At 39.6% G+C, this 14661-nt stretch overlaps 1 protein-coding gene and 1 long non-coding RNA gene across 2 annotated transcripts in view; one reads left to right on the forward strand and one right to left on the reverse strand.

The window, feature by feature from the left end:
- LOC132512881 (uncharacterized) overlaps positions 1 to 14661 on the reverse strand; it is a 30787-nt gene that overhangs the window by 4066 nt on the left and 12060 nt on the right. The gene's annotated exons all lie outside the window — the stretch shown is intronic.
- Positions 10546 to 12733, forward strand: LOC132512920 (PRELI domain containing protein 3B). The gene has a single exon (XM_060136971.1). It carries the CDS (start codon positions 10629 to 10631, stop codon positions 11211 to 11213), a length of 585 nt encoding a protein of 194 aa, XP_059992954.1. The 5' UTR covers positions 10546 to 10628; the 3' UTR covers positions 11214 to 12733.

Raw genomic sequence — 14661 nt, forward strand, 5'->3', positions numbered from 1 at the left:
TACTTCTTTTCCTCAACTAAATACTTACTGTGATAACAGAATACAATTGCTTTCCCCCTCTCAGTTGGTAACCTGTGAAATTTTTTCTTTTGGTGTTTACATACATAGGAAAACATCTTTATAACAAGTTTTAGAACTAAAGAGGAGACTGCGATTCAGTAACACTGCCACACCCATTAAAAGTGCCAGCGAATGGATGAAAATATTACCAGAATTCATATTAAATCACATTTTTTCACGTGCACGTTATTGTTAGGATTGGAAGAAAGTGGTGTTATTTACTGCAGAAACTCTTAATAGATACAATTTAATATAATGTATAAACATATGTTATACTCATTCTTGCATAATTGTATAATTTGTTATGAAAATAAAAATCAGAGATGGTAAATGTAGTTTTCACTGATTCCTTGATTGTTTGTGTTTACTTTCCGAGCTCGATGCTCTATCATTTATAAATTAATGTTTTCTGTGATCTTTTCTCTAAAAACTTTATTATCACTTCCAGAACATAATTGGCATTGATTTTTTTTTTATGGGAATCTTCTGAATCCATCCCCTCCATCCATCTGTCCATCTCCGTAGCCATTGGGTCTTAAGTCACAGTCTCTTCATCTCTCATCTAGAAAACTGTCTCCTAGCTTGTCTTCACTTCCAGTATCCCTCTCAAATCCATTCTCTGTCAGAGTGATTGTGATATTTCCAAAACACAAGTTTGATTGCCAGGCCCCTACTTACAAACCTTTAATAGCTTCCCATAGCAAAAGTACTTAAACCCCGGAGGGTATCAGAAATCTTTTAAGCTGCTAAAAATACAGATCAGCAAGAATTCTGATTCAGGGGCTTTGGGATAGGCCCTGGGCATGAGATTTATTGGTTTTAGGTAGTTTAAAATAATTTCCACAAGTGAATGTAAGGCACACCCAAGTCTGAAAATGACGACTATATATGATAAAAATTCCAACTCCTTAGTCTCAGCCCACAAGGCCCTCCAGGATCAGACCCTGGCCCGCCACTTTAGGCCTTCTTCCTGCCACTTGATGCCTTAAATTTTAAACTCCCCAACCCCAAATTACCTGAAGATCTCCGTGCTTTCACAAAACTCCAGGTTAACTCTATTAGGCTCCTTACCACGATGCATGGAAATGATCTGTTTAGAGGTCTTCTCTCTCCAGATGATAGCCTTGAGGCTAGGGTGAAGTCTTACTCAAGTTTGTACCCCCAGTGCATAGCATAGTGTTGGGCACATTGTAGGTGGACAACAAATGTCTCTTAAACTGAACTGTTTAAATTAACTGCTTAGCAATGTAAGCTCCATGAGGATAGGGATTTTGATCACTGCTAAAGCCCCAGCCTCTAGGGCAGTGCATGACACACAGTAGGTGTTCACTATATTCTTCTTGAATGAATGAATGAATGATGAATAAATGGCAGGAACTTGGAGAGGGCATCATAGAGAATGTGCTATAAAGCTGGATTCAGAGGCATTTGAGGATGGGAGACAGCTATTCCAGATAGAGGGGAAAGTACCCATAAAGGCCTGAAACAACTAAAACCCCGGCAGTTTTAAGGAACAGTGAGAACCATGGCAGAGGGGTTGGAACATTAAGGGTGAGTGATCAGAAAATTAAGGGAATATTAAAAAGAGCATATAGGAGAAAAGACCACAAAAGTAGGTGGGGGCCAGATAATGAATGATAAGTTAAGAACTTTGGATTTGATACCATAGGCAACTGGGAGCCAGCAAAGATTCATAAACCAGAGAGTGAGATGAACAAATTTGTTCATGACCAAGACAGTGACAATGACGATGATGACAATAATAATGATAATAGCTGATATTTACTAAATATTTATTATATGCCTGGCTCCAAGTTAAGTGTTTCACCTGTGCGATCACTCTGAGATACGTGCTATTATTCTCTATAAAGAAATGGAGGCTCAGAGAAGTAAAGCGACTTGCCTTACAACACACAGCCAATAAGCAGTACAGCTGAGACTTAAAGTCAATTCTTCCCTGACTGTTCTAGGGTGGAGATAATCAATACGGGCTGAGATGACCAAGAACTGCTTTGTACAGAAAAATACCTCAAAGAATAAGCAGCAGTTGGACAGGAAATGCTTGAGGATGGGAGTAAGAAATCAACTCAGGTATGAGATGCCAGAGAACATAAAATGCACAAAACAAGAATGCCAGAGAATGCAGCTTTTGCTTACCTCTGGGAAAAGGAATACTTCCCTTCCTTTGAAATTTTTTAGTATGATGCTCAAAACTAGAAGAATACTGGCTACCACAGGGCCCAGGTTTAGAATAGGTCTGTAACTACTTGCACTGGGAAAAATGATAAGACCCTGAGGTTTTCAATATCCTTGAGAATAGAGAACACTCTGTTCTGTTAATTCCTATAGCACCTGGCACTTTGGTCCATAAATATAAGCTGAAATCAAAATCAGCTGGAATTAAAGAAGTAATGGAATTATCCCAGAGATTACACTGGCCTTGACTCCCTCTATCCTAGAATAATGTGGAAAAATTGGAAGGATGTGCCTCTATTTTTTTTAAAGAAGGGCTGGAAGGGTTGAAGGGGCATGGAAAAGACTTGGGATAGTCTCTTTTCATCATCTATTCCTGAGGGCAATACTTCATTCCTTTACATGCACCTGTCTTCATTCTCCCAATTACAGGAAGTCCACCTGATCAAACAGAGGCCCACAGAGCAGATTCCGCAGGCATCCTTCGGTGGCTGGTTTAGCCCCACCTCAAAGAAAGTACCTCTTTCTTAAGGAGGACATAGAGAGTTGTGTTTAAGAGAATGAACTTTAGAGTCAGACCAACCTGGGTTTGAATGAATCACAGCTCCCACACTTACTAGCTGAGTGACCTTGAACAAGTCACTTAATCTCTCTGAGCCTCAGTTTCCTCATACATGCAATGGGAATAACATGACCTACACCTCATAATAATCAGACAATTAGGTGAAAATTAAGTGAGATAAATGTATGTTTCCATATTCCCTATTAGCACATTGCCAAGCCCATAAAAGAAGTAGTTTAGTAAATATTTGTTGGTTGGTTAACAATTAGCACTAATACATCTTTATCCCTTGTTGATCTTTTGGCCTTTAGAATTGAAATTTTTAATAAGACAGAGACAACTTGGTATATAATAAAGCACAAAAGGCCCACTACAGCTAACATTTGTGTGTTAAGATAATTGGACTTTTCCTTCAATACAGTGTATTTCATCTTGCACTGTGTGAGAACATTCTTCACTTTAGTGATACAATATTATACGGTAGACACTCTCAAAATACATTGAACTTCACTCGCTTCTTTTAGTGAATAAAAATATATTCAAAGCATAGACAGTGAGAAAGCCAACAGAAAAGCACTCTGCACCCGGCTGATACTTCTTCTGGGTCCTAGAAACTCTTTGCATCACACTGGCTTCAATTACTGCACAGTGATTGGTGGCTCAGAGTCTCGGACTCTAAACATGTTCTCTTGAGATGAACAAAACTATATTTTGAAAATAGCATTAACTCCCAAGTAAAAGTGAGGTCCAAAAACAGTTCACTCTAGACCAGATTTCTTAACAGCAGTACTATTAACATTTTGGGCCAGATAATTCTTTGTTGTTCAGGGCTGGTCTGTGCATCATAAGATGTTTAACAGCATCCCTAGCCTCTACTCACTAGATGTCATTAGCATCCTCCCAGTCATGACAATCAAAAATGTCTCCAGGGCTTCCCTGGTGGCGCAGTGGTTGAGAGTCCGCCTGCCGATGCAGGGGACATGGGTTCGTGCCCTGGTCTGGGAGGATCCCACGTGCCATGGAGCGGCTGGGCCCGTGAGCCATGGCCGCTGAGCCTGTGCGTCCGGAACCTGTGCTCCGCAACGGGAGAGGCCACAACAGTGATAGGCCCACATACCGCAAAAAATGAAAGAAAAAAAAGTCTCCAGATATTGCTAAATGTCCTATACGGGACAAATTTGTCCCTGGTTGAGAACCACTGCTCAGGAATAAAAGACTGTGGCTGAATGCAAACATTTATATAAAATATTTAATTTACTACCCAATGGCAATGCAGCCAGGGTTTATATTAAACCATAAACTCCATTATCATAATAGAACATAGCATTTAAACACAAGGAGAAGGAATCTTAAGTGTTAGATTATTGTGATCTTATGTCTGTTACATCAAACTAGAGATACATTATTTCGATTAATTTTCTTAAGACTTTAATGCATTTGTTGATATCGAAAACAAAACTTGATGCAAATAAAAAATCACTAACTATCCTCCAATCAAGATCAAGTATCCATACGTGTGCCAACCACGAACATCCATTAGAGATCTGAGTAAAGTGATCAAATTAGAAGAGATCACAGCCTACTTGGTCATGCACAGACTTAGTTTCTTTAATAGCCAGTTTCTTAACAGCTGGTTAAACTAGTTATACTAAAACCAGTTCGGATTTTGGGCAAGTCACCGAACTTGAACTGAAATTTATCTTTGTCTCTACAATACAAGGTTTCCATCCTGGTACCCTCTGGTGGCATTATTGGCATATTGTGGCTTATCCTTCTTCTTCCTGTTCTTTGAATCCTATTTCAAAATGTTATTTACACATCTGTTAGTGTGCTATGAACTGAAAATTGGGTAGAGGAACACCAGCCACAATGTACATCACTTCCTTTGCCTCAAAAAATGAGAGGAAGAAAACAATGGGGTGTCATTTTAGACATACTGAGTTAACAAAAAAGAAAACCACTTTTTCAGGGTTTTTTGGTTATTGTTTCTTTAAAAATAATATTCAATGCCAGCCAAGGCTGTAGAGAAACCGATACAATACTGCTGATGGCAAAAAACCATAAGGAGCCATAAAGATATTTATGCTTTTTGACCCTGTCATCCCATTACACAGACTATCCTAAGGAAATAATCCAAAATGGCGGGGATTCAACAGTGAGGAAACAGTTAAGTAATCTGCTCAATAGATTAAACAGCCATAAAAATGGCAAATATAAAGGATATGTAGAAACATACTCAATATTGAAAAGTGACAGCTATGAAGTCTTCTACTTCCATTGTGATGCCATGGATGAATTCAAATACCAAAGAGAAATGTGATGACCACAAGGAACGGCTTGGGATGAATGCGTGATTATCCTAAATGAGTGTGAAACTCTTCAGCATTTTTTACATGAGTGGATATTGCTAATTTTAAAGTTCTCATTTAAAAAAAATCACTCTCAGAAAGATTTGTCTACAGCAAGAAAGAGTAATCAGCAATTAAGAACTATACTTTTGTGTACATCTATATTTTTTATTTTTTTCATCTATATTCTTAAGACTAATTATTTAATTAAGGATGTCTTCCTCAAAAGTGAAACACCATGAACAGAGGCAATAAGCCTTGCTTCCTGCTGTGAACCTCAAAATGTAACGATGAAATGTAAAGAGATGCCATTTAAGAGTCTTACGCAGAGAGGGCTTCTTAAACAACAGTTCTAGAAAACTGACGTCAAAAGCACACTTCATGATTTTACTAATTTTTTTCCTGATATGAACAATAACCAGGATTTACTTTGGAGGTTTCTCCTACCCATGATTTAATTTAAAAATAGATATGGAGATCTTTTTTTCTCTCTCTCTCCCTCCATATGAAAAATAATTTGCTCTGATTCATGATGATGACATAGGAAGATCCTGAACTCACTTCCTCTCATAGACACACTAAATCTACAGCAATATATGAAACAAATTCCACTGAAAAAACCTGTCAGAGAGACCTCTTCACATGGGGCAAATGAGAGGGAAACCACATCGAAGAGGATAGGAAAGGCTGAGACACAATCTCACCATAAACCCCAAACCCGGCATGGTGACGCACATTCGGAAGGGAACTCAAGACCTGGAGCTTCTTTCTGAGGAGCAAAGCGTTCATACCCTATATGGAGTGCTCCACTCTTTAAGATTGGCACCTGTAAATAAACCCCCCAAACATTTGGTTTTGAAAAACAACAGGGCTCGCACCCATGAGACCCAAGGGGCTGATACAAACTGAGGTTTGGCTCTTAAGGGCCCACACACAGTCTCCAAAATATACAAACAGCTCATGCAGCTAAATATCAAAAAAAAACAACCCAGTCAAAAAGTGGGCAGAAGATCTAAATAGTCATTTCTCCAAAGAAGACATACAGATGGTTAAAAAGCACATGAAAAGATGCTCAACATCACTAATTATCAGAGAAATGCAAATCAAAACTACAAAGAAGAATCACATCACACCAGTCAGAATGATGATCATCAAAAAGTTTAGGGCTTCCCTGGTGGCACAGTGGTTGAGAGTTCGCCTGCTGATGCGGGGGACATGGGTTCGTGCCCCGGTCCAGGAGGGTCCCACATGCTGCGGAGAGGCTGGGCCCGTGAGCCATGGCCACTGAGCCTGCGCGTCTGGAGCCTGTGCTCCGCGGCGGGGGAGGCCACAGCAGTGAGAGGCCCGCGTACCGCAAAAAAAAAAGTTTACAAACAAGAAATGCTGGAGAGGGTGTGGAGAAAAGGGAACCCACTTATGCTGCTCGTGGGAATGTAAACTGGTGCAGCCACTATGGAGAACAATATGGAGGTTCCTTAAAAAACTAAAAATAGAGCTACCGTATGATCCAGCAATCCCACTCCTGGGCATATATCCAGAGAAAACCATAATTTGAAAAGATACATATACCCCAATGCTCACTGCAGCACTATTTACGATAGCCAGGACATGGAAACAACCCAAGTGCCCATCAACAGATGAATGGATAAAGAAGATGTGGTACGTACATACAATGGAATATTACTCAGCCATAAAAAAGAATGAAATAATACCATTTGCAGCAACATGGAGGGACCTAGAGATTGTCATACTGAGGGAAGTAAGTCAGACACAGAAAGACAAATATATGATATCGCTTATATGTGAAATCTAAAAAAAAGTGTACAAATAAACTTATCTACAAAACAGAAATGGAGTCACAGATGCAGAAAATAAACTTATGGTTACCAGGGGTAAGGGTGGGGAGGGATAAATTGGAAGATTGGGATTGACATATATACACTACTATATAAAATAGGTAACTAATAAGGACCTATTTTTTAGCACAGGGAACTCTACTCAATACTCTGTAATGGCCTATATGGGGAATAGAATCTAAAAAAAAAACAGGATATATGTATATGTATAACTGATTCACTTTACTGTACAGCAGAAACTAACACAACGTTGTAAATCAACTATACTCCACTAAAAATTTTTTTTAAAAAAAGGGCCCACACGCAGACTCACCGGCTCCAGGGCACAGAACAGAAGCAGCCTTTTGAAAGGCACCCAGACTTGATGTGAAAGACTCCTTTGCTAATTTTAAAGCATTGGTCTGAAGGGATGGGGCCTGCTGGGATATTCTCAGGGACAGAGGCTGGTGGGTACCATCTTCTGCTCTCCCTATGCCTACGTAAGCTAGCTGGTACCATCTTTTCTTCTTTTATTTTTTCCTTTCTTTGCAGCAGGTGTCATCCTTATGCTTCAGCCAGTGGGCACCATCTTCCTCCAAATCCCTCTGCCTTGCTAAAGCCAGCAGGTGCCATCTCCCTCACCTCTTATTTTATTTCCCATTCTCCTTTCTCTTCTTGGTTTCTTTTTCCTTTACTTTCATTTTTTCCCCTTTTTTTTTCTGTGCGCGCCATCTGTGCACTTCCCCTTTGCCTTGCTCCAGTCAGTGGGTGCCCTCTGCGTGCTCTCCCCGGCCATACTCCAGAGTGCTGTATCTCCCAGAGCGGAGCTTCTACACACATCCGGCACCCCAGTTTTTACATATGGCGCCCTGATTTTTGCAGCTGCTGCCAGGGGACACCGCTGCATTGCCCGGCTCTGGCGGGCAGTGGGGCTTAGCTCACACGTCCCACAGGACTGTAACCAATGGAGAAAGTTCTTAAACAGCTACCACTCCCCGGGCCCAGCAAGAGGCAACAGACCCAGGGGCTCCTATTACCTTATCATCACAGCTTCAGCCTGAGGGGCAGGCTTCTAATTAAGCCCACATCGTAGGGCTGACTGTAAACCTTCCCTGAGACTTTGGAGGATGGGAACTCTTATATGAGTCTGGTGCCCCAGTTTTTACATTTAGTGCCCTGGTTTTTGCGGCTGCCTCCCAGGGATACCCCTTGATCGCCTGCCTCTGGTGGCCAGGAGGGCTGGTGTTCCTCGGTCCCATGGGCCAGAAACAACTGGAAAGACAGTCCTTGGCAACTACCACCCCCAGGGCACTACACAGGCAGCAGACTGAAAGACCTCCACAGGCTTTTTGTGAAGGAGGCCTACTTGCTACTCCTAAATCTTCGGCCTTAGGGACAGGCGTTAGGTTTGGCACACGTCTGGAAGCTATGGAGCTGCTCTCAGGGAATGTACGCTGAGGAACATCACCTTTGCACTCTCCCTCTACCTTGCTACAGCTCACCAGTGCCTCCCAGAAAGGAGCTTATACACTCATCTGGAGCCCTGATTTTTGAGACTGCTGCCCGGCAGACATCTCCAGATCACCTGGTTCAGGGAGCCAGCGGGGTTTACACTTGCAGTTCCACAGAAGATATATGTCTATTCTTTTTTTTTGCGGTACGCGGGCCTCTCACTCTTGTGGCCTCTCCCGTTGTGGAGCACAGGCTCCGGACGCGCAGGCTCAGCGGCCATGGCTCACGGGCGCAGCCGCTTCGCGGCACGTGGTATCTTCCCAGACCGGGGCACGAACCCGTGTCACCTGCATCGGCAGGCTGACTCTCAACCACTGCGCCACCAGGGAAGCCCCTATGTCTATTCTTTAAAAGCTGCTGCCTGAGGGTCTGGCTTTCAATCAGTCTGAATCTCGGTGCTGACTGAGATCCTCCCCTTTGAGACACCGAAAGGTTTTGGCACACCCTCAACTACTAGGAGCTACTAAAAATGAAATAGGCTGATGGACCTAGAGACTGTCATACAGAGTGAAGTAAGTCAGAAAGAGAAAAACAAATATCGTATATTAACGCATATATGTGCAATCTGAAAAAACTGGTAGAGACCAGCAGTTCCCAATCTTTTTGGCACCAGGGACCGGTTTCGTGAAAGACAATTTTTCCACAGACCATGGTGGGGGGGACTGGGATACAGTGGTTCAGGAGGTGATGCGAGCGATGGGGAGCAGCAGAAGCTTTGCTCACTCACCCACCACTCACCTCCTGCTGTGCAGCCCGGTTCCTAACAGGCCGCAGACCCCTGGTATAGACGATCTTATTTACAAAGCAGAAATAAAAGACACAGACTTAGAGAACAAACGTATGGATATGGTGGGGGGGATGAACTGGGAGATTGGGATTGACATATATACACTATTCATACTATGTATAAAGTAGATAACTAATGAGAACCTACTGTATAGCACAAGGAACTCTACTCAGTGCTCTGTGGTGACCTAAACAGGAAGGAAATCCAAAAAAGAGGGGATACGTGTATATGTATAGCTGATTCACTTTGCTGTACAGTATAAACTAACACAATATTGTAAAGCAACTGTACTCCAATAAAAATAAATAAATAAAATAGGCCACTTGGATAATCACAAAGGTTTGAGAGACAATCAAGAGCTAGGGCAGATTTCAACAGTGAGCTTCATCTCCTACACAAGGCCAACCCTTCAAGGCTGGGAGAGGTGGCTATTTCATCTAACGCACAGGAACCAACATAGTCAAGCAAAACAAAGAAACAGAGGAATATGTTCCAAACAAAAGAATAAGAGAAAACCTCAGGAAAAAAAAACATAAGGAAACAAAGTTAAGTAATTTACCTGATAAAGAATTCAAAGTAATGGTCATAAAGATGCTTACAGAACTCGGGAGAAAAATGGATGAATACAGTGAGAATTCCAACAAAGATGTATCAATAGAAAATATAAGAAAGTTTCAAACATAAACCACAGAGCTGAAAAATACAATAACTCAACTGAAAAATACACTATAGAGGTTCAATAGCAGACTAGATGAAACAGAAAAAAGGATCAGTAAACTCAAAGATAGGGCAGAGGAACTCACCTAATCAGAGCAAAAAAGAAAAAGAATGAAAAAAGTGAAGATAGCTTAAGGGACTTATGGGACACCATCAAGTGGACTAACATTTGCATTATAGGAGTTCCAAAAGGAGAAGAGAGAGAGAAAGGGGCAGAAAAATTATTTGAAGAAATAATGGCTGGAAACTTCCCTAACCTGGGGAAAGAAACAGATGTCCAGATCCAGGAAGCCCAGAGTTGCAAATAAAATGAACCCAAAGAGACCCACTGAGACACATTACAATTAAAATGTCAAAAGTTAAAGACAAGGGGAGAATCTTAAAAGCAGCAAGAGAAAAACAACTTGTTATGAACCCCCATAATACTACCTGTAGATTTTTCAGCAGAAACTTTGCAGGCCAGAAGGGAGTGACAATATATTCAAAATGATGAAAGAAAAAAAATCCAAACAAGAATACTTTACTGAGGCTGAGGGGCGGGGCCGGGGCAAGAGTGGCTCCTCTGCCTCGCTGTGCCCTATCGCCGCCCGGACACCGCGCGGGCCGCCGGCATCATGAAGATCTGGACTTCGGAGCACGTCTTTGACCACCCATGGGAAACTGTTACAACAGCTGCAATGCAGAAATACCCAAACCCTATGAACCCAAGTGTGGTTGGAGTTGATGTATTGGACAGACACGTAGATCTCTCTGGAAAGTTGCACAGCCATAGACTTCTCAGCACAGAGTGGGGACTGCCTTCTATTGTGAAATCTCTTATTGGTGCAGCAAGAACCAAAACATATGTGCAAGAACATTCTGTAGTGGATCCCGTAGAGAAAACAATGGAACTTAAATCTACTAATATTTCATTTACAAATATGGTTTCAGTAGATGAGAGACTTATATACAAACCACATCCTCAAGACCCAGAAAAAACTGTTTTGACTCAAGAAGCCATAATTACCGTGAAAGGGGTCAGTCTCGGCAGTTACCTCGAAGGCCTGATGGCAAGCACGATATCGTCAAATGCCAATAAAGGCCGAGAAGCAATGGAGTGGGTAATACATAAATTAAATGCTGAAATTGAGGAATTGACGGCTTCGGCAAGAGGGAGCATAAGGACACCAATGGCAGCAGCAGCATTTGTGGAGAAATGATAATGAAAGTTGATAACACCCAGTTCCCCAGGTCTCTACAAGCTGGCAGTATATTTATTTGTTATTTAAAAAATACAACTATATTTTCGGTAGAATTGTTTTTTTAATAAGCTGAAGAAGGACTATGTGACTTGATCAAAACAAAGAGGTGCAGTGTTTCTAAATCAAAGGGATTGGCTGAAATTAGTGTTGTCTGAAATGACTGTCTGATTTTGAGGATTCCAGTATTTATGTAAAAATGTAACAATTTTTGAAAAGTACTTGAAAATTGGTATTGGCTGATCAAACCTCCTTAAGGTAGAGTTTTAAAGCTTTTCATGCATTGGAACTCTACCTGTCTTTGGACCAACCCCAGAACCAAGCAGAGCCACCTCTTACATACCCACCACTGCCCTGCAATAAACTTGGAGAACTTGCATGAGGGAACTCACTTTTAAAGGAGAAACTGTATAGTTTTAAAAAGACATTAATTGTATAAAATAACTTGCTCTGCTATAAACCACCATTAAAAATCACAGTGTTTTAATTTGGTACTCAACATTTTTGGAGTAAAAATTATCATGAAAGTAATAACTGACTCCAACAAAAATATATTTTATTGTGTTAAAGAGTACTGTATTGATTTGCCAAAGTTTTGTAACTTAGTAAATGTATTACCTTCCTTGGATCTGTACTTTATGACTTAGTATGCTGTGTTGTGGGCTGGTTATGTTAACTGAAAAAATAAAGTCATTACCAGAATTTTGCACTACTCTAAACTTAAACAGAAGAACAGCTGTTCACATCTTTTAGCATTTCACATTTGCCTAACTTATCAATTGCCATGTGTCAAAATTGTGGTTCTGTAATTGCTAAAGCATGATATGTCAGGTTATTTGAATATAATTCCTTTTTGAAGTAACTGTGACCACAAAACATCTTTTTTACGTGAAGAGCTGTACATCATTTGAAATTACTCGAATGATGTCTTGATCTGAAGCATAAATCCCAGGGACTTAATGTTTTTAAATAATACTGTGTCACTGCAGGGGATGGGGGCGGTGGAGAAGAAAAAAGAATAATAGGGTGAAAAAAAAGCATTGACCTAAACTAACCAGTATGTGAATTGCTTTGCAGCTTTTATTTATGGGAAATCCTTGCTTTGGATGCCAGTGGGCAGCTGTAATCTGGAAAACAATCCAGTAAATGTTGTGTTGTTTTGTATTTTGTAGCAGGCAATTAATTATCAACCGTTAAATAAGAATACCTTTGATACTGGGAATTGTTGCATACAGAATATTTTTGTTAAAAGGTGATGAGCTCTTGCCTTTATTTCACAGTACTTAAAGTGATAAACTTCTAGTCAGGTTTCCTATAAAAGAAACCAATTAATATATGTACCTAAACCACAAAAATAGTATACCAGGCTATTTGAAAATTGTTTTTCTATTTAAAATATTGTTTAGCTTGCGACTTCTTAGGACATTTGTAAAAGCAAGTTAAAGCCAATAAGGTTTTTGATTATTTTTTGTAACCGGAGATGGTTTTTACAATTAAAATAACATTTCAACTAAACAAACCATTGCTAAATAATGATATTTAATAATAAGTTGCCTTGTATAACTTCTGAAAATTATACTTGTTCTGAAAAGTATAAGAATACCCTAATGATAAAAAGATTTCTAAACAAAATTTTATCCTGTTTTTTTTTTACTCTGATCTAATGACAAAATTCTATAGATTTTCATCTTCCAGTGTAGTTACTTTTCGTTAAGTAGCTCGTAGGTAATGGCTTTTACCTGTTAAAATATAAATAACAGCAGGCATTCGAGAGGACTAAACTGGAGTAGAGTGTTCATGGGTTAGAATTAGACTCTCGGATTATGGAGCATATTATCCTGTTTAATGTTAAAGATGGATCTTATATGAATTAAGAAAACCTTCCTGTTAATAAAAACTTCCTTTTAACTAAAAAAAAAAAAAAAAAAAAAAAAGAATACTTTACTTGGCAAAGTTATCATTCAGAATTGAATGAGAGATAAAATGTTTTCCGGGGTGGGGGTGGATAAACTGGGAGAATAGGATTGACATATATACAGTACTACATAAAATAGATAACTAATGGGGACCTACTGTATAGCACAGGGAACTCTACTCAATACTCTGTAACGGCCTATATGGGAAAAGAATCTAAAAAGGAGTGGATATATGTATATGTATAACCGATTCACTTTTCTATACAGCAGAAACTAATACAACATTGTAAATCAATTATCATCCAATAAAAATTAATTCAAAAACAAAAGGTTTCCAGACAATCAAAAGCTAAAGTAGTTCATCACCACTAAACTGGCCTTACAAGAAATGTTAAAGGGACTCCTTTATGCTGAAAAGAAAGGGCACAAATTAGTAACAAGACAACTTATGAAAGTATAAATCTCACTGGTAAAGGTAAATATATATTAGTAAAGGTAGTGGATTCATCACTTATAAAGCTAGTAGGAAGGTGAAGGGGCAGGAAAATTTTTTAATTATTAAAAAATTTAAAAACCTAATATAAAGGTTAAAGACAAAAGTAGTAAAAATAAGTTAGGTGATACACATAATAAAAAGATGTAAAATGTGACATCAAAGACATAAAATATAGAAGGAGAGTAAAAATGTAGAGCTTTAGAATGCTTTCAAACTTAGGTTCTTATCAACTTAAAATAGACTGTCATAAGTTGTTATTGGGTTGGCCAATAAGTTCCTTTGGTTTTTAAGTAAAAATAAAAACCACATTTTTCATTTTCACCAAGAACTTTATTGAACAATGTATTCACTGTTTTGTTCCACTACATTCTGCCATTTTTCAGGCAACTTCATAATTCCATCTTCCCAAAACTTTTTATCTTTTTGAGCAAAGAACTGTTCCAGGTGCCTTTTACAGTCTTCCAGGGAATTGAAATTTTTCCATTAAGAGAATTTTGTAAAGACCGAAATAAATGGAAATCCAAAGGTGCAATATCTGGTGAATTCGGTGGATGAATCAGAACTTCCCAGCCAAGATGTAACAGTTTTTGCCTGGTCATCAAAGAAACATGTGGTCTTGATATCCTGATGGAAGATTATGCGTTTTCTGTTGACTAATTCCGGACACTTTTCGTCGAGTGCTGCTTTCAGTTCGTCTAATTGGGAGCAGTACTTGTTGGAATTAATCGTTTCGTTTTCCAGAAGGAGCTCATAATAGAGAACTCCCTTCCAATCCCACCATATACACACCATCACCTTCTTTGGATGAAGACTGGCCTTTGGTGTGGTTGGTGGTGGTTCATTTCGCTTGCCCCATGATCTCTTCCGTTCCACATTAGTGTACAGTACCCACTTTTCATCACCCGTCACAATTTGTTTTAAAAAATGGAACATTTTCATTACTTTTAAGTAGAGAATCGCATGCAGAAATACGGTCAAGAAAGTTTTTTTCACTTAA

This window comes from Lagenorhynchus albirostris, chromosome X (genome assembly GCF_949774975.1).
Source record: "Lagenorhynchus albirostris chromosome X, mLagAlb1.1, whole genome shotgun sequence".
Classification (NCBI taxonomy): domain Eukaryota; kingdom Metazoa; phylum Chordata; class Mammalia; order Artiodactyla; family Delphinidae; genus Lagenorhynchus; species Lagenorhynchus albirostris.